At 38.4% G+C, this 27646-nt stretch overlaps 2 protein-coding genes across 11 annotated transcripts in view; one reads left to right on the forward strand and one right to left on the reverse strand.

Annotated features, from left to right (window-relative positions):
- Window positions 1–709: 709 nt before the first annotated feature.
- LOC141401902 (isovaleryl-CoA dehydrogenase, mitochondrial) lies at window positions 710–2711 on the reverse strand. Its single transcript, XM_073982459.1, has 4 exons — window positions 2614–2711; window positions 2176–2491; window positions 1987–2112; window positions 710–1917 (listed from the first exon to the last, which is right to left on the reverse strand). The coding sequence occupies exons 2-4, from the start codon at window positions 2388–2390 to the stop codon at window positions 999–1001; spliced, it is 1260 nt and encodes a 419-aa protein (XP_073838560.1). The 5' UTR covers window positions 2391–2491; window positions 2614–2711; the 3' UTR covers window positions 710–998.
- A 9745-nt stretch (window positions 2712–12456) lies between these two features.
- LOC141404034 (uncharacterized) overlaps window positions 12457–27646 on the forward strand; it is a 146415-nt gene continuing 131225 nt past the window's right edge. For 2 of the 10 annotated variants that reach the window (XM_073987251.1, XM_073987267.1), the window contains exon 1: window positions 12464–12842. The gene's annotated coding sequence lies outside the window, so the exon portion shown is untranslated. Of the gene's footprint in view, window positions 13101–27646 lie in introns of all 10 variants that reach the window. The other 8 variants (XM_073987254.1, XM_073987266.1, XM_073987249.1 and 5 more) reach the window with 7 other exon arrangements.

The following is a 27646-nucleotide window of genomic DNA, read 5'->3' on the forward strand; positions in this document are numbered from 1 at the left end:
ATGGGTTATGTCGGTCCACTTCTTCCGGTACCTCCCCCACTAAAATTCAAAAATGTTCAGGAATTTTTGCAGACTTAGATGAATTACGGGTACCTCCCACACAAAATTTCGGAAAAGTTCAGTTTAGGACCAGTTCTCGAATCGCTTTGATTTTTGTTGCAACAACTTGTATTCCCTGCCACCATACGCTAAATGTTTTATCAGGAGCAAGTCCGTACTTCCTGAGAAAATTGCATTCGTTTCTTGAATTACGATGGTAAAAGTTTTTTCGGGGACAATTCCAAACTTCTTAAGAACATTGTCATTGCACCATGACCTATTGATGTATTGATGTTTTTTACAGACATACTCCCATTATTTTAAGACTTCTTTTGTTATAGTTTGAATTTTTCGAACAGATTTATAGCGTTCCGGTTAACTAAATGTGATCAGTGAATTTCTAGGAGGACCTTCTTGGTATTAACTTATTATGTGAAAATTGTATTTTTAATGATGACAAATTGTTTTATTTTTCTTTTCCAAATCCAGCCAATATTAAAAGAAAACATATAATAATAACCCTTAGACTCTGTATTTTTAGATGCCGGCATTTGCTTCATTCTTTACTTGTTTATGCCGACTTTGCTTTAATTAGAAATTATTAGAATTTTGTGGTAAAAAGTTAAAAAAACAATAATAAAAAAGCAATTTCAATAAAACAACAAATGTCTGCAATATAGTTAAAAGTATATTTTATTGTATATATGGAAGCTCTGCAATTTAAAGTGTTTCACACATAATAATCACCAATATAAAAATATGTTTGAAATAAATGCATCATTTAGTCTTGGAGGTAAAAATTAACATTAAAACTTAAGTAGAATAATTATCATGATATTGCGGCTCAATTATCATTATATAGCAACTCAAATTATGTAAAAATATAAATGCAAACTGGTTCCGTGTTATAACAATCACAATTGAAATGTAACATTTCGTCATCATGGTCTCATTCACCTCTACTTATATTCCAAATTCAATTGACGACCAATCAGCCAACGACGAATTTCCGAAGTGCCAGCACCAATCTCGTACAGCTTAGCATCACGCATAATGCGACCTGTGGGATATTCATTGATGTAACCATTACCACCCAAAGTTTGAATGGCTTCCAAAGCGACTTGAGTGGCCTTTTCGGCACAGTAAAGGATTACACCAGCACAATCCTTGGAGCTATTATGGCCAGCATCACAGGCACGAGCCACACTGTACAAATACGAACGGCAGGCACTCAAAGTGGTGTACATATCAGCCATTTTACCTTGCATCAGCTGGAATTCAGCAATCAATTTACCCTTTTGTTTACGTTGATGGGCATAATCGAAAGCAACATCTACGGCGGCTTGCATCAAACCAACAGGACCAGCAGCCAAGACCAAACGTTCAAAGTCCAAACCAGACATCAAAACATAAACACCCTTATTTTCTTTGCCCAAGATGTTTTTGGCTGGAACTTTAAGATTCTCAAAGACCAATTCACAGGTGGGGCTACCACGCATACCCAATTTATCTAACTTTTGGGCAATGCTGAAACCTTCAGAAGCAGTATCAATGATGAAGGCTGTAATTCCATGGCCATCAGCTGGACTGGTGCCGGTTTTGGCATATACAATCAAGGTGTCAGCAATGGATCCATTTGTAATCCAAAATTTGGTACCATTCAAAACATAGTAATCGCCCTTGCGTTCGGCTCGCAATTTCATGGAGACAACATCGGAACCAGCACCGGGTTCAGACATGGCCAAACCTCCAATATGTTCACCACTGCATAACTTGGGAAGGTATTTTTCTTTTTGTTCTGGGGTGGCGTTTTTGGTCAATTGATTGATACACAAATTGGAATGGGCGCCATAAGATAAGGCAATACCACCGGCAGCACTAAATGCAAAAAACCCAACAACACACGAATTAATATACGATAACAATTTTACAATCGCTGCTACATACCGAGAAATTTCCTCCATGATGATGCAGTGATCCAAATAACTGCCGCCAGTACCACCAAATTCGGGTTCAGCTGTTATGCCCAAGAAACCCAAATCACCCATTTTCTTCCAGAAGTTGCGAATATCACTAAAATATTCATGTCACACATTCGTATAAAAAAACACTTTCTGAATGATTTGCATAACTTACGGGAAGTCGTCATTCTTATCAATTTCCTTAGCAAAGGGGGCCAATTCTTTTTGGAAGAAATTGAAAGCTGTTTCACGCAACTTTTGTTTTTCTTCATCTAAACCAAAGATTTGATCATTCACGGGATAGTGTGTCAAGCCTCTGCTGAGTACAGCTGGTTGAGCTTGACCTTTAGCCAACTTGGCTAAGGAACGAGCAGCTAAACGTAGAGCCATTTAAGTGGAAAATCGGAAAATCAATCGAAGAAAACCAACCCCCTTTCTAACAGTTGAATTGATCGTGTAGGAACGCGACTACTGACTATTATCTAATACATCTATTATCAGTTTATGGGTTGCCAACATCCAGTAAATGGTTATGTTTTGGGGAACATGGAATTGATAATGAAAAATGTTATTTTGGAATTGACATAGATACAGACAGTTTTGATTATAGTACCTTCCTTTTATTAAAATGATGATTGTTGCAGTGGTTTGGACGACAATTTTGATTTTATGTTAACAATTATATATGATAATCTGTTTTGTTTTAAGGAAGCATTTCTTTGTGAAATGGCAACAGTTGCAAAACAATAACATACGATCGCTGCTGTGTTCAGTTGTCACTTTATCAAAACAGAGAAACAGCTGTGTTTAGTTAGTAAATACACAGTGATGTTAAAAAGTAAACGGATAGAGTATGACAAATTTAAAAAGTAAAAATGAAATCGGCTTTGCATCAGCCTATAAACTGTACGAAAAAAGGGGGAACTATTTTCGGAACATCTTGATACCTAATATATGTACTACATATTGCCCTTGTGGCCCTGAGTATAATGATATACATTTTGTCTTGCACAACTCCATACCAATGACATTCTCGGGAATGAGAACAAAATTTTCTTGTAAATTGTAAAATTTTCTAAGTAGTCGGCCTGGAAACAATAGAATTTTTGGAATTTCAGTGGCCCACATCTCGGGAAGTATGGACTTGTGCAAGACAAAATTATACTCAGGGCCACAAGGACTATCTGTGGTATATATGGTAACATGGGGCGCCTTCGCCACGTTTTTGTTCAAAATGTTCTCATACCGACACCGTTAAAGTTTTTTTCAAATATTATTTTTGATACAAATATTAGCGTATCTTGACTATAAGTTTTGATATATAAGTGGTTATAATTTTTTTTCTAAAATATTATTTTTGAGAATTTACAAAATGTCTAAAAAGTGGCGAAGCCTCCCCACCCATGGGGCAGCTTCGCCATGGAAATTGAACATTTTCCAACGGACTCTAAAACTGTAATTTACCATACTTTTTCCTTAAATATCAACATTATGCGAGAAAAGAACATGTTTTCTATTGAAATTCTAAAATTCACAAATAGTAACCGATTCTAGCGGTTAATTGAAATAGGTTCCTTGAATTTAGGTACAAAAAGCATAATATAACCAAAACAAGATACGTTTATGATACTATTTGATTTTAACTTCACATAATAGTGTGGTATATCTATGGCATAAAGAATTGAAGTAAAACATGACAAATTTCTGACATTAACCCACCACACCCCTATCATGGCGTAGGCGCCCCACCCCCAACATATCTCATAATATGAATATATTGACATTTGTTATTGTTTTTTTCATGCAAATTATCGGGATTTCTATTCTTCTACTTATGACACAAGTGCCAACTTTTGGGAGATGATAGATCTTCATTAAACTCACAATTTTGCCCTTAACGGATTTTTTCTAGCACTTGTATTTTGCGAGAAAATCAGCGATGGCGTACCCGCCCCATTGGCGAAGGCGCCCCATGTTACCATATATCATCAAGATCCTGAATGGGGCCCTAAACTCAACTTATGCTCTATTATCTTTAGCAACCCCCCTCGGAAATATTTGAAACATGTTATACATGTAGTGTTTTTTGAACTGATATACACGGTGCTCTTGAAGTAAATTTAAATGGAAGGTGCTTAACCTGGGAAGTTTTTGCGGATTCTGAAACTACAATGTTCATAGATGAGAAAAATCAAAGAACAAAAAAAAAATCGCCAGAGCGCTTTTTAAATAAATCGCGATCCAAGTTGACATTTTTATACCCTCCACCATAGGATGGGGGTATATTAAGTTCGTCACTACGTTTGTAACTACTCGAAATAGTCATTGTAGACCCCACAAACTATATATATATATTATTGATCAGCGTGCAATTCTACATCGATATAGCCATGTCCGTCCGTCTGTCTGTCCGTCTGTGGAAATCACTCCAGCGTCCGAACGGATTGACGTAGGTGGATGAAATTTTGGGAAAATCTATTATATGTACGTAGGACTTTTGGTATTGAAAGCGGGCTATGTAGGTCCACGCTTCCGTATAGCCCCCATACAAAGTGACGCGTGACGCGTCGTCGTTTTAAGGAATTTTTAAAATATTTGTCCCATTTTACCACCGAATTGGTTGTAGTTTGGTATTTTGTGTCTCCAGAGGCTAAAAAATATTTGTACCAAAATTTGTTTATATAGGTCCACGTTTTGGTAGAGCCCCCATATAACGCCCCATATAAAGTACGCGTCATTTTAATATATTTTGAATGTATTAGTCCCATTTGACAACAGAATCGGTTGTAACTTTGTATTTTGCATTTCCAGAGGCTAAGAAACATTTCTACCATCAAATTTGTATATAGGACCACGTTTTGATATAGCCCCCATTGGACGATATCTCCCGATTTTCGGTATTTTGAAGGTTTTGGGCTCATTATCACACCGAGATGGCTGACATTTAGTATTTATATTTAGTCTTCGTTTGGGGTATTAAACTTTCCACCAGAAATTCGTAGGTATAGGTCCACACCATCATATAGCCCCCATAGAACAGTACCTTCCGATTTTCGGTATTTTGAAGGTTGTGGCCACATTAATCCACTGAAAAGGCTGAAATTTGTGGTGGAGGGTATAAAAAGTTCGGCCCGACCGAACTTAACGCTTTTCCTACTTGTTAAGTGTTTTTTTTTATATTTTCATGATTTTGCTTGGAAACCGCAAGCCCTATCGACATGGGACTAAAGAAAATGTTGTAGCTATGGAAATTCTCTATAGAGAAGATCAAATTAGGATAATTGATTGACTGTATCGCCTCCTTATAAAACAATGTCATGACTGAAATTTTCCAACTTAAACTTATATACCTCAAAAATGGTACAACCTAGGAAAAACTCGCGATTTATTTAAAAAGCGCTATGACGATTTTTTTTTTTGTTTTTTTCTCATCTATGAACATTATAGTTTCAGAATCCGCAAAAACTTCCCAGGTTAAGCACCTTCCATTTAAATTTGGTTCAAGAGCACCGTGTATTAACTTTCTTCTGGGGAATGTATACTGCTTTAGATATAGGCCTTTGGAAGATACACAAGTATCCATAATAACCTTCAAAATTATAAAATTGTTCAACATAAGAAGACCCTCTTCTATGGACAGATACAAATCTCGGGTACGGGAGTATTATTTTCATTTAAATTGTAAGTTGTTCTCGAAACAGCCGGCTTTCGGCCGGAGACATAATTTAATATGAGAGCACTTCGCTATTTTCACTACTTTTTGGTAATTTAAACATTAAAGCAAGCAAAAAAGTATCAGTCGGCTTTGCCGACAGCCTATCTTAATTGAAATTTGCATCTAAGAACAAATCGAATGTATTTAGGGACTTTTCAGAATTTTGTAGCTCTTTTTGGGCATTTGAACTTGCCGACAAAAAAGTGGATTAGGATTAAATTTCAAAAGTGTTGCGGGTGAAGTACTTAAAGTAATGGACCGAAATAGTCCATTATGGAAGTGGATCTTATTTTGGGAGTTATATCTTTTCGATAGGTATCGCGCCCCCTAGTCATTTCAGTGGGTCATCGTATAACATTTGGGCCATTATGCCAGGAAGCATGGACTTGTCCACGGAAAACATAATACCACAACGAACAGCATCGGTATACATTTCCAAAGGATCTACGAACAGACCCTAAACTGCACTTAGACACTAATGTTGAACTTTTGTGGGAGAGGGCCATTTTAGCAGTTAAACTAAATTTTGACAAAATATTAGAAGATCAAAATTTTGGAACAAATTGGTTGCCCCGTTCAAGGGATATCGTGCATACAATTTTAGTGTCGTTTTTAAAATACAGGGGGGAGGAAAGTACCGTAAGTTTTGGACCAGTAATGCCCATCTTCGAACTAAATCGGTTGATAAGTTCGAGAGTTATCGTGCGCTTCATCCACTACATATGGTGCCATATGAGATTTTTACACCTTTCGAGCTGTTTTCCTGAAGAAGTGGACTGATATGGCTTATCTTCGAACTTAAACTAAATTTGGACAAACTATTACGAAATCCAAATTTTGAACCGAATCGTTTGATCCGTTCGAGAGTTATGTCATATATCAAAGGTCAAGGACGTCACCTGGCAACCCATCGTTTCTGTTGGATTATACCATCTCATAATAATTATAATTATCTCCAGACGGCTATATTTCATGACCTCCGAACACAGCACTTTCACTAATTATAGGAAAGCTAATTGACCTAGTTTCAGAGAGTTAACTAATCACTGCTTCAGAGATCTGCCCAACCCTTCTGATGTTTGGGTAGTATAAAAGACGTTGGGTAGTATAAAAGACGTCGCTGCTGCAGCCGCACGCCGTATACCTGCTGGTCGAATACCCGAAGTGAGTCTAAACTTCCCAGCAGAGGTGATGGGATTAGTAAATTAGCGTGATGAGCTTCTTCATGCCAACCCCAGTGAAACCAGAGTCAGGGAGCTGACACTGGGAGTTAACAGGTTTGTCGATGATCATAAGCAGGACAAGTGGCTAAATCATCTGAAGAGTTCCAACATTGGAACCGGAATGAGTGAGTTGTAGACAACGGGTAAGTCACTCTCGAACACTGGAAAGATGAAAGATAGCACCTCAGCATGTTTGGCGAAATATCTATCCAGTTGCCTATCATCAGCATGGGCTCCGTAAGCAGCACAGTAAGGTAACAGAGCGGAACGCCATCTCCGCAAATATTACTCGTGGACTCAACCAGAGCAAGCTGTGTGATAGAACAGTGATGGTGGCGATTGACTTATCAAAAGCCTTTGTTACTGTAAGGCACTCCGCACTGTTTGAGTATGTTTAACAGATAACCCTCCGGCCAAGTTTGAAACGTTGGATAATCAATTATATCTGTGGACGCCAGTCTTATGTGGAATTCAGGAACAAGGAGTCCAAGCCCCGTAGAGTAAAAAAGGTAGTTCCCCAAGGTGGGGTGATATATCCGGAACTGTTTAACATCTACCTCTCCTGTATTCTCACCCTCCAGACGGCATTGATATCGTAAGGTATCCGGGTGATTGTAGGATCTTGGTGTCAGTTACAGAATTTCGATCACAAACTACCAATTTTGGGGCCACATGTTTATGTGTCCGCGCATGCCACAGCTATCTGCGCTAAGTTGAGATGTAGGAAGAAGGTCCTTAGAAGGCAGCACTTGAGATGCAGATAAATACACTTATTCAAACCCGTCAGACTGCGGCCCTGAAAATTGCAACAGGACCATCAACATCGACAAAGATTCTTTCAGTACAACAACACAATGGTATGGTTTCGTTGCAGTACATACTCGGGTGTTACCGTGAGAGCCATCCTAATCACCATATGGTGGATAGGACTCCCCATTCAGGCATGTTGGGAGGAACCTTCATGATCTAGAAAGATAGGTCTAGCGTTACAAGAGAGAACCCTTAGATCAACAAGTCTATAAAGCTGGTTTAAATAGCATTCACACAGAGGCAGTGGCAGATGCCATAAACAACAATCGTGTGAATGCGGTCTCTGGAGAACATCCCCCATCTGTCGAAGCTCAGGACAAAGAGAAGTTTTGGCTCAAGTACGCTCGGGATGATGCAGCCATCTGACAAGGATCGATCGTGCAAAACATACCGCAAACTCTCGGCACAGGCCCGCACGACACACTGCCCCTTTTCAACTGCCCTGCCAAACCTACTCAACTAACTTCAGTATATATGTGGTTACAGCGCATCGAAACAGTCAAATATATCCAGAGCCAGATTAAGCAGGAAACGAACTTACAAACATATAATAAAACAAGTAAAAAAGTATCAGTCGGCTTTGCCGACAGAGATATACCCTCAGCCTATGTGAATTAAAACTTTCATTTAGGGACAGATCGAATATATTTAGGGTCGTTTCAGAAGTTTGTGGCTCTTTTTGGATATTTGAAATTGCCTACAAAAATTGGGATTAGGATTAAAGTTCAACAGTGTTGCCGAGGAGGTACTTAAAGTAATGGACCGACATAGTCCATTACGGAAGTGGATCTTATTTTGGGAGTCATATCTTTTCGATTGATATCGCGCCCACTAGTCATTTCAGTGGGTCATCGTATAACGTTTACCAGTATGCCAGGAAGCATGGACTTGTCCATGAAAAACATAGTATTGATGTAAACAGGCCCACAAGGAACAGCAGCGGTATACATTTCCAGAGGATCTTCGAACAACATTTTATTGGGGACTAACTGCACTTAGACTTTTGTGGGGGAGGTACTCTTATAATAGGATCGATATGGGCCATTTTAGAAGTTAAACTAAATTTAGACAAAATATTGGACCAAATTGGTTGCCCCGTTCAAGAGATATGGTGCATACCATTTTAGTGTGACTTTTTTTAATATTGGGGGGACGTACCGGAAGTTGTGCATGAAGACCAAATCAATTGGTCAGTTCGAGAGTTATGTTCTCTTCAGACACTATATATGACGCCGTGGGGATTCAATAAGTATGGACCAGCCCCTGAAAAAAATTTTACCACCGTAATGGAGGTAGCGAATGCAATTTGAGTCAACAAAAATGACTCTTAAAATGAACTTATCTGAAATTTTGCGTGGGAGGTACCCGAAGGAGTGGACAAATATAGCCCATATTCGAACCTGATCTATATCTGGTAGATATATTAGGATGTGTAAAGTATGGACCAAATCGGTCTTCAAGAGTTATCGCGCGAACAATTTTTCCGAATATTTTTGAACTTTTGTGGGGGAGGTACCTGAAGGAGTGTACCGATATGGCTTATTTTCGAACTTAAGCTAAGTTTGGACAAAATATGAGGAAGATCAAATTTTGGACCAAATCGGCAGATCCGTTCGAAAGTTATCTTGCGCTCCAACCACTACACACGGTGTTTTTTGTACCTTTCAGGCTATTTTCTCAGGAAGTATGGACTTGCCCCAGATAAAACTTGTACCGTCGTGTGGGGGGCGGTGAATACAAGATGTTACAACAAAAACTGAAGCGATTCGAGAGTTGGTCCTAAACTTAACTTTTCCGAAATTTTGTGTGGGAGGTACCCGAAGGAATGGACAAATATAGTCCATATTCGAACCTGATCTATATCTGGTAGATATATTAGGATGTGTAAAGTATGGACAAATCGGTCACTCCCTTCAAGAGTTATCGTGCGCTCAATTTTTCGAACATGTTTGAACTTTTGTGGGGGAGGTACCTGAAGGGGAAGACCGATATGGGTTATCTTCCAACTTAAGGAAGGAAAAATATTACGAAGGTCAAATTTTGGACCGAATCGGCATAACCGTTCGAGAGTTATTTTGCGCTCCAACCACTACACACGCTGTCGCAGGGGCTTTTTGCACCTTTCAGGCTATTTTCTCAGAAAGTATGGTCTTGAAACTTGTACCGTCGTATGGGGGGCAGTGAATAAAAGTTGCTACAACAAAAATCAAAGCGATTCGAAAGCAGGTCGTAAACGAAGGAGTGGACCGATTGAGTCCATATTGAAAACTTATCTAAGTCTGGTACACATTTCACGATGGCCTAAATATGGACCAAATCGGTTACTCACTTCATGAGTTATCGTGCGCACAAATTTTCCGAACGTTTTCGAACTTTCGTGGGGGAGGTATCGGAAGGAGTGGACCGATACAGCTCATCTTCGAACTTAAACTAAGTTTGGACAAAGTATTACGAAAGCCAAAATTTGAACCGAATCAGAAACACATTTCGTCCAAACATACTTGGGGTCTAAAACCATTATTTCGATGAGGCCCATTTTGCCCGTATGAAAGTGTATATACCCTTTCTAGCCTAAAGGCTGAGGTTATAAAGAAGCAAAATTGCCACATTTTGGAAGAAGAGCAACTTAAAGAGATTCAAGAGCTGCCACTCCATCCAGAAAAAATAACGGTTTATGGGTCAGTGGAATCGTCGGACCCTATTTCTTCAAAATGATGCCGGTTAGGACTTCCTCGTCAATGGCGACCGTTATTGCGACTATTCGATGTCTTAAACTGAAGCTCGTAATCTCGGCGAGATTTGGTTTCAACAAAACGGCGCCACTTCCCGCACATCGCATCAATCAATGGATTTATGAAAGAACACTGAGCATGTTTTGGACCAGTCGATTGGCCACCAAGATCGTCTCATATCACTCCGTTAGATTTTTTCCTGAGGGGTTATGTAAAGCCCAAAGAGTATACGGACAACCCCGCTTCGATTCATGACTCGGCGGAAAACATCAAGCGTCTCATTCGTCAGTTACCAGTCGAAATGTTCGAATAATTCAGCGAAAATTGGTACACGAAGGACGAGGCCGATATAGACTATATTCCAAACTGGTAGGTTAGGTTCGGTTTAAGGATGCGCAGCGAAAATTAGACTCTACGGACAGACCGTCTTAGACGTAGCCTCGGTCAATATTTGTTAGACATAATTTGAAAAAAATAAATGTCATCGAATGTTCTTCCAAATGATAATAAACATTCCCCATTCAATTTGATTTTTTGGTGTTTTTTTTTTCTTTAAAGGAAGGAGGAACCTCTAAATGGATCACTCTTTATTTTATTCTTGCCGTTATCCACAAATTTGCTTCAATTGTCAGATGAAGATTCACATGTTTAGATGGGACCATAAAATCCAATCTGGATCTGACACAACAAACCCAACTAGGGTCTTCGCAGTTTGGGTCTGTACTTTCAAAAAATTCTCAGCACAGTGTAATCACCGCTTCAAAGACCCTATTCTTCGGATGTTCGGCTAGCTGAGTGGACGTTCCGAGACATCATAACTGCTGCAACAGCCGCTCGTCATATGTCAGCTGGTCGTATACCCGAATATAAGTGCAACGCAATGGAAAAATATTCAAAACTGTGCGAACTGCAACAGGTTGCCTTCTCATGTCTTCAGTACACCATTTACATGAGGAGACAACGATTCTGTTACCGTGAGAGCCATTCATCGGGAAGTTCAGTGGTCACTTTATGGTAAGAGGAATTAAGGTAAATCCAGGACTTTTTCATTTTAAAGACCCTCAGAACCTCTTCTTGGTATATTTCATCTCTTGTGTTAAACATGTATGCTGTCCATACAAATTTGCTATTTATATTTGTCCTTGAGGAGATCATCGATATAATCACAAAGAACCTAACTTTTGCCAAAGCTGTTTAAAATTCATTAAAAAATGACAAGTAGTTCATTATACTCTTCTTAGAAAGGAGAACAATAAAAAATTGCTAAAACATCAAAAGTCATCACTGATGTCCACAAAATGTATTGCATGCTTTTAGGCGAGAACAATAATTGCACAATCTTCTTTGTGTAGACACTGAACTTGGCTTTTGATTTCTTCATTGCATGTCCTTTGGCAAAGCATTCAACCATTCATGGCGGTAATGAACTTGAAGGAGGAGACGGTGATGATGGCATGGATGTAGCAGCATGTTGATTCCGACCATACAGATGTACGAGTACATAATGTTCGCACTGGCACTTTTCTATGATGTGTGTGCGTTGCAACATTGTATTATGTAGGTCCATGACTATATTGTAATGCCAGCTGATATGTAAATACATAGAAATGCACATAAAATCTATGCAAATATTTGCTAAGTAACAACAAATGCACTTGTGTTCTTTTTTTTTGTTTTTGACATTGTTTACAAGCCGCCTGACTGACAGACAGACAGAACACCCGTCGAATGGGTGAATAAACCAAAATGTACTTGATACAAAATAATAAAGAAAATCGTTTTTTTTAACAATAAAAAATGAACTGAGAGCATAGTTTGTTGCTTATCTATGCTGAAGTAAAGGAATGCTAATCACGATGATGATGATAATAATACAAATAATGAAGATGATGCACACTTGAATGCATATGCTATGTTGTGGCCCCAATGCGCATGTCTCTACAGTGGAAATGCGTTTCGATGCCGGTGCTTTCTCTGAGCCCCATCAATAAAGGCCGGTCAATCAACAAACACAACATTGACTTGCAGTGCCGAGTTAGTGCCGGGTAGAATTGTTTGCGCTCCATTTTCGAAATATTTCGCAATTTTTTGGCGATTTTTTCCAGTCTAAAATTCAATGGACGCGAGACCATAGATTTTTTATGACACAAAATAACGGTTAAGGCTGTCAATTAAGGCGACAACGAAAACAAAAATGAAAACTAACCCCATTTAGTGTGCAAAAACGGAAACGGAACTACTTAAAAAATTGTGGAAAATCAATTTGCAAACCCTTTTGCAAGAGAGTTGGGAAGGATAACAAGCAACAACTGTATAATTGAAAATTGCCATGCACATCCTTTACGCAGTGTTCTAATTTTATGTGGGTGTGTAAAACGATAAGAAGTGTGTTAAATTGTGATTGTGTGAGTGTGTGTTGAGTTTACAGCATGTGACCTAAGACAACAAAATAGCAATACAAATTACCGATTACCGCGTCAGGTTTGTAAACGCCACAATTATCGATGACCTCATGTACAAAAACTGCTGCATTTGCAAATCAATAATTGTTATTAACATTGTTTAATGTACACACGAATACATATGTATGTAACTACATACATACATACATAAGAGTAAGGTAAATAGACATGTGATGATACACAAGATTTATTTATTATCGAGGAAGACAAAATGAACATCAAAAACAAATTAAGAAGGCGTGACATGAACAACTTTCATCTTGAGATTACAAACAAATGTATTAGGGCGTTCTGAGCAAAAACGTTTCTATTAAAAATGATAAAAAGCACGGTGCTCTTGAATTAAATTTGAATGGAAGGTGCTTACACCTGGGAAGTTTTTGCGGATTCTGAAACTACAATGTTCATAGATGAGAAAAATCAAAAAACAAAAAAAATCGCCGGAGCGCTTTTTAAATAAATCGCGATTCAAGTTGACATTTTTACGGGTTGTTTAGGTTTTTGCGATTTTGCTGGGAAACCGCAGGTCCTATCAAAATGAAACAGAGGAAAATGTTGTAGCTATGAAAATTCTCTACAAGATTGACCTTTACGGTATTTTCGTAGGTTTTACCATTTTTGAGATATTGAAGTTCAAATTGGGACAATGTACTGACTGCATCGCCCCCTTATAAAACAATGTCATGAAGGGTGCACCTTCCATTTAAATTTGATTCAAGAGCACCGTGAAAGTTCAGCCAAACCAAAATTGTTACTGCCGTTACTAGTAAAAACATTTAAAATTATAATAAATTCAATTTCTAGAAAATACGAATTCTGTAGAAAGTTTTCTTAAATGTCAATATAGAGAAAAAAGCAAAAAAGTATCAGCCGGCAAAGATATAACCTCAGCCTCAGACCTAAAGAAGAGAAACAAATACAATATTTCTGCCGTCTATAGGGGTTTCTAAGTTTTTTATCCAATCTCCGGGGAGTGTATAGCACTTATTAGGACCGTCTTAACAAGGTTCGCATACAGAACATGTTGCCAAAAATTAAAAAACGATCCCATTAAATTGAGCTCATTCCAAAGGAGATACCCGAAAGAGTGGTCCGATGTAGTCAATGTTCGTGAGAGCCATCCATCGGGAAGTTCAGTTGTCATTTTATAGCAAGAGGAATTAAGATAGATCCAGTTAGAGATCTCTCTCTGCAGTGACCCATAAGTCCCACAGCGATTTTCATCCCTAACTTATGAATTGAGAGGTGGGAAGCCGTTCTTCGACGAGAAACCACAGGCCAGATCGGCTTGGATACCCTACAACCAGGTTCCAATAGCCATCTTTGATGTGTTCTCTCATTGAAGATCTCCCGAAGTTTGCTGATGTAGTGGAACATTGGTGGGCGAATGGTTTCATCAACTGATAAGTCGATAGACTTAGAGCCACCTCGAGCCAGTTCATATGTTACCTAGTTTCCCATAATGTTGATGTGATCGGAACCCAACATAACTTTACGTTATCGTGTATATCCTGCAGAGCTCTCCTACAATCAAGAATAGCTCTTGAATTTATGGTCCATGACTTAAGAGCCTTGAGGGCCGCTTGACTATCGACATAAATATATAGTCAGCGGTCCTGTAAGGCTGCTTTCAAGCCCTTTCACCAATTCAGCTGCTTTCCTGATAGCAAGAATCTTCGCCTGAAAAACACTACAATTATCGTAGAGTTTGTATGAGTTTTTAATTAGTGGTTTCTTGCAGTAGCCGCCAACGCCAGTACCTTCTTCCATCTTGGACTCGTGTGTGTATATCGTCAGACGTCCAGAGGAGATATGCACTCAGCCCATGCGTCTCTGCTTGTGAAGATGACGGTCAAGGAGTCGAACTTGAATGAGGTAGGCATATAATCGCTTACGCAACCATTGTCACCTAACTCAAGTCGAGAGAGTAACGCACACAAGTATTTCATTTATTACCAGCAGTCATAGCAGGGATGAGTTGATGATTCTAGTTTGCAGCATCTCATCAATCCATTCCACAAGGATGGAGGAAATACCTGTGTTGCTGAGAGCATTGTGGATTGATTCAAGCTTCACATTATTGAAAGCCCCCTCTATATCGAGAAAGGTCGCCAGCGTGAAGCCTGAATTTTCCATATGCTTCTCAACGTGCCCGACCACCTCATGCAGGGCAGTCTCCACTGATTTGCCTTTAGTGTAGGCATGTTGTGATTTGCTGATGTTATTGAGATTTAATTGTGTTAAAAGGAAGGAAGAAAGGAATACTAATTGGTCTGTAGTCCTTTGGTAGAGAGTAACTTGGCTTCCCCGCTTTGGAGATGTAGGTCACCTGTACCTCCTTCCACAGACCAGGTATGTGCGATAACAATAAACAAGCCTTGAAAACTTCTACCAGGATGGATAGCGCTGGCTCAGCCACATTCTGTGAATTTGCCGGTATTATACCATCCGGTGATTTATAAGTCTGGACAATGTTGATCACCCACCGAATTCTTGTGTGATTAGTTATTCTGTCAATCAGTTGTTCATCCTCGACAGTTCGGACTCGACTGTGACTTGCTGTTGGCAAGGCTCCGTCAAAGTCAACACATCTGGAAAATGAACCACCGACAGCAGATCCAAAGTCTCTAGACCGGAGTTAGTCCATGAGCCATCGCTCCGTTTGATACTACCTATGGATTTTAGGTCTTTCTATCGACTGCCTGAAACTAACCAAAGAATTTCGCTTAGCTTTCTTGATTTCACTCTTGTACTTATTGAATTTGACCTTGTAGGCATCCCAATCCTACTTCGTCTTACTGGCTTTATTGTAGCATATCCTTGCTGCTTTATGCAACTTGGCTAATTGTTTGGTCCACCACATCGGTTGGGATTTCTCCCCGGATAGGTGATTGGACAAGATTCCTCATAGCTCGTCAGAAGGTTTTGGTTAGGGAGGCCAAAGCTCTCTCGACAGTGTGGAGAGTATTACTCCCACAAAATTTTGGGCAGAGCTCCGATTCACTCGCGAGTGAAAATTTGGGGGGTGGTGGTAATTTTTTTGGGTGCAATATTTTTGGTGGTTGTGGGGCAAGTTTATTTTTGGGTTGGATAAGTTTTTGGTGTTGGGGAGGGGGCAAGTTTCCCCCCTCAACCTGCTCGAAGTCGAAAAGATTTTCACACGCGAGTGGAATTCGAGCGAGTATTCGGAGCTCTAATTTTAAGGCCGTCAGAGCTTCGAAACGAAACGAAACCATTGGAAATGTTTCATTAAGTACTTCAAGCACGATTGTCACCGAAAAAAATTTTACCGTCGTAAATGACAATGATAACCTGCTGAAAAACTTTCAAAACGATCCAACAATTCACTCTTTACGAATTTTGTGTGGGAGGTACCCGAAGGCGTGGATCGATATAGTCCATATTCGAGGCCGATCTATGCCTGGAAGTAATATTACCATATACAAAGTTATAACAAATTCGGTTACTCCCTTCAAGAGTTATAGTGCACACCATTTTAGCGAAATTTTTTGAACTATTGTGGGGGAGGTGCCGGAAGGGGTTGACTAAGTTTGGACAAAATAGTACGAATGCCAAATTTTGGATCCGATCGGTTGCTTCGTTCGAGAGTTATCGTACGCACCAACTAGCCATACGGACGGACATACATATCTAAATCGACTCCAAATTGTCAAAAACAGATTTCGTCCAAACATGCATGGGGTCGAAACCCAGTATTTCGATTAAACATATTTTTGATCGTATCAAAGTGTACATACCCTCTTTAGCTTGAAGTGTGAGGGCATAAAAAATTGAAATAAATGGGAAATTTATACCCTTTAGGCTAAATAAGCTATATAAAAATTTATACGACCGAAAATGTGTCTCATTGAATTATGTTTGGACGAAACATGTTTCAGACAATTTGGAGTCGTTTTAGCTATGTTCGTCCATCTATCTACCTTGGCTGGTGCGCACGATTACTCCCGAATGGATCAACCGATTTAAACCGAAATTTGGTTTTCGTAATATTTTGTCCAAACTTAGTTTAAGTTAGAAGATAAACCATGTCGGACCACTCATTCGAATTGATTCCCCGCTAAAGTTCAAAATTTTTCTATAAAATGGTGTGTACAAATTTACTTTAAGTTCGAAGATGGGTTATATCGGTCGCTTTGATTTTTTTGTGTATTGGTTGGAGCGCAAGATAACTCTCGAACGAATCTGCCGATTCGGTCCAAAATTGTGCCTTCGTGATATTTTGTCCAAACTTAGTTAAAGTTCCAAGAAAAGCCATATCGGTCAACTCGTTTTGGTACTTCCCCCACAAAAGTTCAAAAATGAAATTCGTTCGAATTACTACCAAACTCTTGCTGTTGTAAAAATTATTTGTTTGATTGAAAACGAAAATGAATAAAATATTTTTTAAAAACAGAAGTTTGGCAGTAGTTTGAACGAATTGGTATTCGAATCGTCTTAGTGAAACAGGCCATTAATGTATGATCGCATATATCCTATCAACGGATGGGCAAATGAAAGAAGAAGATATGGTGACCAATTAAAATGACTGTTGGGCTCGATATCTATCAAAAAGAAATCACTCCAAAAAATAAGATCAACTTCCAAAATGGACTGTGTGCCGATGCATTCCTTCAAGTATCTCCTTCGCAACACTTTTAAGCTTTAATTTAAATCTATACTTATGTCGGAAAGTTCATATGTCGAAAAAAGGCTACAAAATTCAGAAAACCCTCTAAATACATAATATTTTAGGGAAAATGATATTGGTTGCGTGGCCGCTTTCCCATATCTCCCTCAACTCAACAGACTTGTTTATTAAGATGTAGCATTTCTTTACAAAACCACATTGCGTATGATTGTTGTTACAATCCCACTATTCAATAACAGTCATACGCAGTGGAGTTTCAAAAATAAGAAGTAAAAAAGTATCAGTCGGCTTTGCCGACAGAGATATACCCTCAGCATGTGTGGATTGAAATACTTTTTTCCCCAAAAAACTTATGTATCTAGGTGGGGTTTTCAAAATTTTGGGCGTATGAACCGACAGACCATTAACCACACAAAAATGTTGAACATTTGTATGGGTGGTACCACAATGATTGGACAGATAGGGCCCAAATTTGAATATAAACTAAGTTTCGACAATTTTTGGATATCCAAAGTTTGGATCAAAGCGGTTGCTACGTCTATTAGATATCGCGCGTACCATTTAAGCGAATATTTTCGAACTTTTGTGGGGGAGGTATCGGAAGGAGTGAACCTATAAGCACCACCTGCGAATTTCATCTAATATTCCAAAAAATATTACAATATCCAAAGTGTGGACGAACGCGCAGTATTCGGTTCAATCCACTACATATGGTGCAATAGGGGGTTTTACAACTTTCCGGCTGTTTTCTCAAGAAGTATTGTCGTAATTGAGGCAGTGAATGCCAGTTGCTTCAAAATGATTCGAGAGCAGGTCTTAAAGTGAAATTATCCAAAATTTTTTGTGGGAGGTACCCTAAGGAGTGGACAGACATCTATACTTATAAAAGAGTTCAGTAATGATGACTCACTGACTCACTGACTGACTGACTGATAATCAACGCCCAGACTAAACGGCTAAAGCTAGAATCTTGAAATTTTGGGTGAGGGTCACTCTTGGTCCGAAGGTGTCAGATATGGCTGGATTTTTGGAAATTCGAACTAGAACTGTACTAAAAGTACTAAAAGGTACTAAATATGGTACCCTTTGTATTAGGCAAACGCGAAGAGCTAGAATTCTGAAATTTGGAATGAGGTTCACTGATGGAGAGTTAGAAAGGTGTACCAAATGGTTTTTGGAAATTCGAGCTATAAGTGTACGAAAAGTACTAAAAGTTACTAAATTTAGTACTATTTGGTATTACGTGAACGGATAGAGCTAAAATCTTGAAATTCGGAATGAAAATCAAGGTTTAGAAGATGAGTTGATAAAGGAGGTGGTTTTGAAAACGTGTACTCATGTGTACGAATAGTACTAAATGGTACTAAATTTGGTACAATTTGAATTTGGGCGAACCGATAAAGTTGGAATTCTGAAATTTGTAATTACTATTACTGTTGGAGCATAGGTTTGAGATATGGAGGTAGTTTTCGAAATTCGTACATATGGGTACGAAAGGTACTAAATAGTACCAAATAAGGTACAATTTGGATTTGGGGGAACGGATGCAGCTGGAATCCTGAAATTTAGAATTAGGATAACAGTCGGGGTGTAGGATAAAGGTATTTTGGAAATTCGTACTTTTGGGTACGAAAAGTACTAAATGGTACCAAATTTGGTACAATATGAATTTAAGTGATCGGATAGAGCTGAAATAGTGAAATTTGGAATTAAGATTACTATTGGAGTGTGGGATTGGGATACTTTTGGAAATTCGTATTTATGGCAACGAAAAGTACTAAATGGTACCAAATTTGGTACAATTTGGATTTGGGTGATCAGATACATTTGGAATCCTCAAATTCGAAATTAAGATTACTTTTGGAGTGCTGGATAGAGGTAGGTTTGGAAATTCGGACCTATGGGAACAAAAAGTACTACATTTGGTACAATTTTGATTACGGTAATCTGATGCAGCTGTAATTCTGAAATTTGGAATTAAGATTACAGTTGGCGTGTAGGATTGAGGTAGTTGTGGTTATTCGTACTATGGGTACGATTAGTACTAAATAGTACCAAATTTGGTACAATTTGGATTTGGGTGAACGGATATAGCTGAAATTTCGAGATTTGGAATAAGGAGTACTATTGGAGTGTAGGATTGATAAAGTTTTGGAAATTTTTAGTTATGGGTAGGAAAGCAACTAAATTTGGTACAATTTATATTTCAATGATGGGATACATTTGGAATCGTGAAATTCGGAATTAAAATTGCTGTTGGAGTGTTGAAAGAGGGCGGTTTGCAAATTCGTACTTTGGATACGAAAAGTACTAAATGGTATCAAATTTGGTACAATTTGGACTACTGTGATCGGATGCAGCTGTAATCCCGAAATTTGGAATTAAGATTACTGTTGGCGTGTAGGATTGAGGTAGTTGTAGAAATTCGTACTCATGGGTACGAAAGTACTAAATGGTACCAAATTTGGTACAGTTTGCATTTTGGTGAACGGATATAGCTGGAAACCCGAGATTTGGAATAAGGAGTACTGTTGGAGTGTAGGATTGATAAAGTTTTGGAAATTTGTAGTTATGGGTAGGAAAAGTACTAAATAGTACTAAATTTGGTACAATTTGGATTTCAGTGATAGGATACATTTGGAATCGTGAAATTCGGAATTAAAACTGATGTTGGAGTGTTGATAGAGGTAGGTTTAGAAATTCGTACTATGGATACGAATAGTACTAAATGGTACCAAATTTGGATTTGAGTTATCGGATATATCTGGAATCCTGAAATTCGGAATTAAGCTTATTGTTTGAACATAGCACTGTGGTAGTTTTGAAAATTTGTACTTATGGGTACGAAAAGTACTTAATGGTACTAAATTTGGTACAATTTGGAAAATACCTGTTGAATTGTAGGATTGATAAAATTTTGGAAATTTTTAGTTATGGGTAGGAAAAGTACTAAATTGTACTAAGTTTGGTACAATTTGGATTTGAGCGAATGGATAGAGTTGGAATCAAGAAATTTGGAATTAAGATTACTGTAGGAGTGTAGGATTGAGATATGGAAGTAGTTTTTGAAATTCGTACTTATGAGTACGAAAGTACTAAATTTGGTACAATTTGGATTTGAGCGAACGGCTAGACCTGGAATCTTGAAGTTTGGAATTAAGATTACTGTTGGGGTGTAGGATTGAGAAAGTTTTGGAAATTCGTACTTATATGTGCGAAAACTACTAAACGGTACTAAATTTCGCACAACTTAGATTTAAAAGAACGGGTAGAGCTGGAATCAAGAAATTACGAAAAATACGAAAAGTACTAAACGGTACTATATTTGGTACAACTTGGATTTGAGCGAACTTTGGGGTTAGTTTTGGAAATGCGTCCTCTCCAGCGACTACATATGGGGGTTTTTACACCTTTTGGACTGTTTCCTCAAGAAGCACGGACTTGCCCCTGACAAAACGTTTATCGTCGTAATTAAGGTAGTGAATGCAAGTTGCTTCAACAGAAATCAAAGTGTCTCGAGAGCATGTCTTAAAGTGAACCTATCCGAAATTTTGTGTTGGAGGTACCCGTGGGAGTGGACAAATATAGTCCATATTTAAAACTGATCTATATCTGGTAGATGTATTAGGATGTGTAAAGTACGGACCAAATCGGTCACTCCCATCAAGAGTTGTCGTGTGTAAATTTTTTCCGAACATTTTTGAACTTTTGTGGGGGAGGTACCTGAAGGAGTGGACCGATATGGCTGATCTTCGAACTTAAACTAAGTTTGCACAAAATAAAGGGTTATCCATTTCGTGGTTTCAAAAGTATGGGTCTGAAATTCGACATTTGTCAAACAAAGTTGTTAAACCAATTTTTTTATTTTCCGTTGAAAGTCTGACATTTACGAAAATGGGTCGCTTAACTATCACAAAACGCATAACAATTATCAAAACCTACTACAAAAATGGTGATTTTTTGTTTGATTGATTTTTCGTGATTTTTGAACAAAATTTTCTGCTTTTGAAGCACATTTCTCGTTCGGTGAGTATGTTAATAAACAAAAATGTCGTATTTTGGTTTCTGAGAATCCTCAGGTAATTGAAGAAAGGCCGGCTTTATTGCAGGAAACATTTTCCGGCCGTGTTATTTCTCGTCGTTGCGATATCAACTGGCCACCAAGATCATGTGATTTGACACCATTAGACTTTTTTTAGGGGGGGCTACGCGAAAGACCGTGTTTATGCAGATAAACTTTCAACTCTTGAGCACTTAAACACCAACATTCGTCAAGTTATGGCTGAGATACCGCCCAATATTTGTAAAAAAGTGGTCGAAAACGACCTCAAAGCAACAGTTCGCGTAAAGGTCATTTAAATGATGTAGTGTTTCACATAAAATGTCAACATTCAAACTTTATAATAAAAAAGAAATCATGAAAAAACATATTTTATATGTGTTTACTTTTGAAACCATAAAATGAATAACCCTTTATTACGAAAGCCACATTTTGGATCGAAACGGCAGATCCGTTCGAGAGTTATCTTACGCTCCAACCACTACACACGGTGTCATAGGGTTTTTTTGCACCTTTCAGGCAATTTTCTCAGGAAGTATGGACTTGCCCCTGATGAATCTTATACCGTTATATGGGGGCACTGAATGCACGTTGCTACAACAAAAATCGATTCGCGATGGTTTCGAACCTCACAACAATCGTACCTCTCTATAAATCGTGTATCGTTTATTTAAATACGTAGTACAGAATCGCATAAGCTTCGCAAAAGAAAACAAGTAAGAAAGTATAAGACCAAAAAACAAAACCAAACGCAATAATTATGCCGTATATGATTTTGCATCACGAGTTTGCTTTAAAATCTGTACGTACCGTAATGTGGGGCTATACTAAATCATTGTACCCTCAGCCTTTAGGCTAAAGAGGGTATTTACACTTTGATACGACCAAAAATGTGCCTCATCGAAATAATGGTTTTAGACCCCAAGTATGTTTGTACGATATCCGTTTCAGACAATTTTGAGTAGATCTAGCAATGTCCGTCCGTCTGTCTGTCTGTCTGGCTGGTGCGCACGATAACTCTCGAACGGATCAATCGATTCGGTTCAAATTTTGGGTATCGAAATATTTTGTCCATATTCGATTTAAGGTCGAAGATGAGCCATATCGGTCCACTTCTTCAGGTGCCTCCCCCAAAAATGTTCAAAATTTTTCGCAAAACTTGTGCGCACGATAACTCTTGCAGGGAATAACCGATTTGGTCCATACTTTGCACATCGTGTAATTTCTACCAAACTTAGATGAGGTTCCAATATGGACTCAATCGTTCCACTCCTTCGGGTACCTCCCACACAAAATTTCTGAAAAGTTCAGTTTAGGACTTGGTCTCGAATCGCTTTGATTTTTGTTTACGCAAGTTGTATTCGCTGTCCTCTATACGACGTTATAAGTTTGATTAGGTGCAAGTCCATACTTCCTGAGAAAATAGCCTGAAAGTTACAAAAAACCCTATGACACCTTGTGTAGTGGTTGGAGCGCAAGATAACTCTCGAACGAATCTGCCGATTCGGTCCAAAATTTGGCTTTCTTAATATTTTGTCCAAACTTAGTTCAAGTTCAAAGATGGATTATATCGGTCCTCTCCTTCCGGTACCTCCCCCACAAAAGTTCGAAAATGTTCGGAAAATTTGTGCGTACGATAAATCTTGAAGGGAGTAACCGATTTGGTCCATACTTTGCACATTATGAAATTTCTACCAGACTTAGATGAGGTTCCAATATGGACTCAATCGGTAAACTCCTTCGAGTACCACCCACACAAAATTTCGGAAAAGTTCAGTTCAGGACCTGCTCTCGAATCGTTCAAAAATATTCGGAAAAATTGTGCGCACGATAACTCTTGATGGGAGTGACCGATTTTGTCCATACTTTACACATTTTCATAATGTCTTCCAGATATAGATCAGGTTCGAATATGGACTATATTTGTCCACTCCTTCCCGTACCTCCCACACAAAATTTTGGATAAGTTCACTTTAAGACCTGCTGTTGAATCACTTTGATTTTTGTTGAAGCAACTTACATTCGCTGCCTCAATCACGATGGTAAAATTTGTTTCAGGGACAAGTCCATACTTCTTGAGAAAACAGCCCGTAGGGTGTAAAAACTCCCTGTGGCACCCCCATGGTCTATGTCGGTCCATTCCTTTAAGTACCTTTTCCTCAATATTTTTGAACTTTAATCCTAATCAACATTTTTGTTCATACGACCAAAATTTTGAAACCCCCTAAATACATAAGTTTTTTTTGTGAGAAAAGTGTTTCAATTTGCACGGGCTGAGGGTATATCTCTGTCGGCTCAGCTGGCTGATACTTTCTTACTTGTTGACATATACCAAACATTTTTAGTAACCAAACTTCTTCATACAGGACTCAAAATATTAAATTACGTTAAACTAAGTTCATATTTGCATTAGGCAATTTTCCTTGCGGCAATTGTCAGTTTGAAGGGGTGAGGCATATGGTAACCCTTTGCCTCTCAACACCCTCTCTCACCTACAAATTGGCAATTGCCGCAAGGAAAATCGCCTAAGGTAAATATGGACTAAGTTTGGAAAAAAATTTTGAAAAAGTTTTAGAGTTATCTTGCACGATAGCTATTTGAGTATGTACCGGCAGAGTTTTGGAGCTTGGCCCATTATCTCAGGAAGTATTGACTTACTCCGTAAAAAGATTGTACCTTTGAAAATAAGGCCGCTAGAACAACCTACTGAAAAAAGAATCAAAACGATGCGAGAGGAGCTCTTAAACATCACTTTTTTCGAATTTTGTGTAGGGGGTACCCGAAGGAGTGGACCGATATAGCCCATATTCCAACCTGATATATGTATGACTGGATAAAATAATATAATGTGCAAAGTCTGTTAATTGAACTTAAAATACATAAAAATACATATAAACATTTATATATGTATGTATATATAGTATGGCAACCATAAATATACAAAATTGCGTCTATGTCGCGGTTAAATTAAAGGCTTTTATTGGCAATTAAATATCGAGCAATTACTTTAGTACTTTTTTCGAAATTATTTCTATTGACTACTTGAAACATGCATATGTATAAACATACATACACTATTGGTACGTAGAGTAAGTAATATCAGCGCCATTTGAACATTCGTACATATACACATACAAATACTATTTTTACCAGATGCCGTATGCATTTTTCTTCTTCTTCTATGTACAATTTGTAGATAAAACAAAATTCAATTGCCAAAAATAAAATTAGAAAACGTCTACGAACTCGTTCAACTTTGTGACATTTTAGATTCTGTATTTATTGTTAAACGCACAGGTTTTTTTGTTTCTAATTTAATTTCAATTTAATTCATTGAAATAAGGCTTTCGTTCAGTAAATGTAACGTAATTCTGTAATTTGAAATTATAGATTAGACGGAATTTATGTCAGAATTAAAGGGCCAAAAAGGGGAAATTAAATGGCATTTATGACTTCGAATGACATGTCGTACATAGAGTACCATGCTCTGAGAATCTCCATTCGAACTGTCCAGACTCTTTACAAAGAAGTTTATGAATAAATACTTGTACTTAGGAAATACAAAAAAGAACCCCCCTAATATGAAACAAGTGAGCAAAGCCTATAGTCGGGAAGGGGCCGACCATGTGATACCCTACATCACTACCCCTGTGCATAAGCTTTTCACTGGTAAACATTTCTTTTAGGGAATATAATCTGACTAGCACCAAACACAATATGCCTTCTTCGATCTGGGACCCCCATAAGCAACCAAAATTTCGTGACTATCCGATCAAAATTGCGTCCTGTAGTGTGATTGCAAAAAAAAAAAAAATGGAAGAATCGGATGCATTACCGACTATTGTGGTATCTCCCTTATTTGACCACCTTCGTCAACCTACTTTACACCAATGTAAAGGTAATATTTTCTTCTTCCATTGACAGGCTTTGCCGTTGAAATACCCTTACTAGAAACCGATATATTCACAAAGAATAAAACTTTGAATTTGCATCCACATGAGTTTTTCCCCATTCCGACCCCTAAATATTATCCGACTATCACCAAAATCAATAGGCTTCTTCATCTGTGGAGCCCCCATCAACCCCCAAAAATTTCGTGACTATCCGATCAAAATTCCAATCTGTAGCGTGAATACAAAAAGGGAAAAAATTGATATATTACTGACTTTTGCGATATCTCTGTTGTTTGCCCACTTACGCCAACCCACTTTGCATCAATATAAAGGAGATCTTTTCTTCTTCCATTGGAATACTCATACCAGAAGTGGAGATACTCCATAAGAAAAAAAACGTTGACTTTTTTCCACATAAGCATATTCCGACTCCTGAATGTGATCCGACCATCACCAAACTTAATAGACTTCTTCCTCTGTGGGACCCGCATTAACTCCCAAACAAATCGTGACGATCCGATCCAAATTGTGACCTTTAGCGTGATTACAAAAAAATCGGAAAATGGGATGCATTACCGCTATGCTATTGCGATATCTCTGTTGTTTGACCACCTACGCCAACTTACTATACATCGTTTTAAAGGTGATATTTTCTACTTTCATTAACAGGTTTTTGCTTTTGATATATCTCTAATAGATGCGGAGATATTCGCTTTGAAATAAAACGTTGACTTTTTCTCCAAATAAGTTTTTTGCCCATTCCGACCCCTGAATATTATCCGACCATCACCAAAATCAATAGGCTTCTTCCCCTCGGGAGCCTCATCAATACCCAAAATTTGGTGACGATCCAATCAAAATTGCGCCCTGTAGCGTGATTACAACGTTTAGATGGACAGACGGACGGACGGACACACATAGCCAGATCGACTCAGCTCGTCGAGACACTCATTTTGGTATATATAAGTATGGGTCTACGACCATTATTTCGATGCGTTACAAACTTTTTGGCCAAAACCAACTTATAATAGCCTCCCCACATAGTGGTGTTGGGTATAAAAAGCGCACTTGCGCAGGGTCAGCAAGAAGAACTTTTCGAAAAAAAATTTCAAAACGATTCGAGGCTATTAACCTGCAGGGACCCATATTCCAACCTGATACATGATTATATGGAATAATACGATGTGCAAAGTTTGGACCAATCAGAGACTCCCTGTGAGAGTTATCTGGCGGATTTATCATTTCAGTTGGTAACGTCAGGGTTTCTTGGAGCTTTATTTCATGAAGTTTAGACTTGCCCCCGAAAAAACTTGTACCGTGGAAAAGAGGATCGCAAGAACAATCTGCTGATGAAAATTTCACAACGATCCGAGAGGTGCTCTTAAACTTCACATTTTCCGAATTTTGTGTGGGAGGTACCCGAAGGAGTGGACTCATATTCCAATCTGATACATGACTAGATGAAATAATATGATGTGCAAAGTCTGCACCAATCAGAAACTCCCTGCGAGAATTATCTTGCGGATTTGCCATTTTGGTGAAATAATATGATGTGCAAAGTCTGTACCAATCAGAAACTCCCTACGAGAATTATCTTGCGAGTTTGCCATTTTTGTTGGTGTCGTCAGGGTTTCTTGAGGCTTTTAAGCCATTATCTTAGGAAGTTTAGTCTTGCCCTCGAAAAAAACTTGTACCGTGGAAAAGAGGATCGCAAGAACAACATGCTGAAGAAAATTTCACAACGATCCGAGGGGTACTCTTAAATTTCACATTCTCCTAATTTTGTGTGGGAGGTACCCGAAGCAGTGGAGCGATATAGTTTATAATCGAACCCGATCTATTCCTGGAAGTAATATTACAATAAGCAAAGTAATGGCCAATTCGGTTATTCCTCTCGAAGGGAGTAGCGTGCGAACAATTTTAGCGAAAAATTTTGAATTTTTGTGGGGGAGATACCCGAAGGAGTGGTCCGATATGACCCATCTTCGAACTTAAACTAAGTTTGGACAAAATATTATGAATGCCAAATTTTGGACCCGATCGGTTCCTTCGTGCGAAAGTTATCGTGCGTACCAGCTAGACGGACGGAAATTGCAAAATCGA

Source organism: Musca autumnalis, unplaced genomic scaffold (genome assembly GCF_047663935.1).
Source record: "Musca autumnalis isolate F117 unplaced genomic scaffold, ASM4766393v1 scaffold_4, whole genome shotgun sequence".
Classification (NCBI taxonomy): domain Eukaryota; kingdom Metazoa; phylum Arthropoda; class Insecta; order Diptera; family Muscidae; genus Musca; species Musca autumnalis.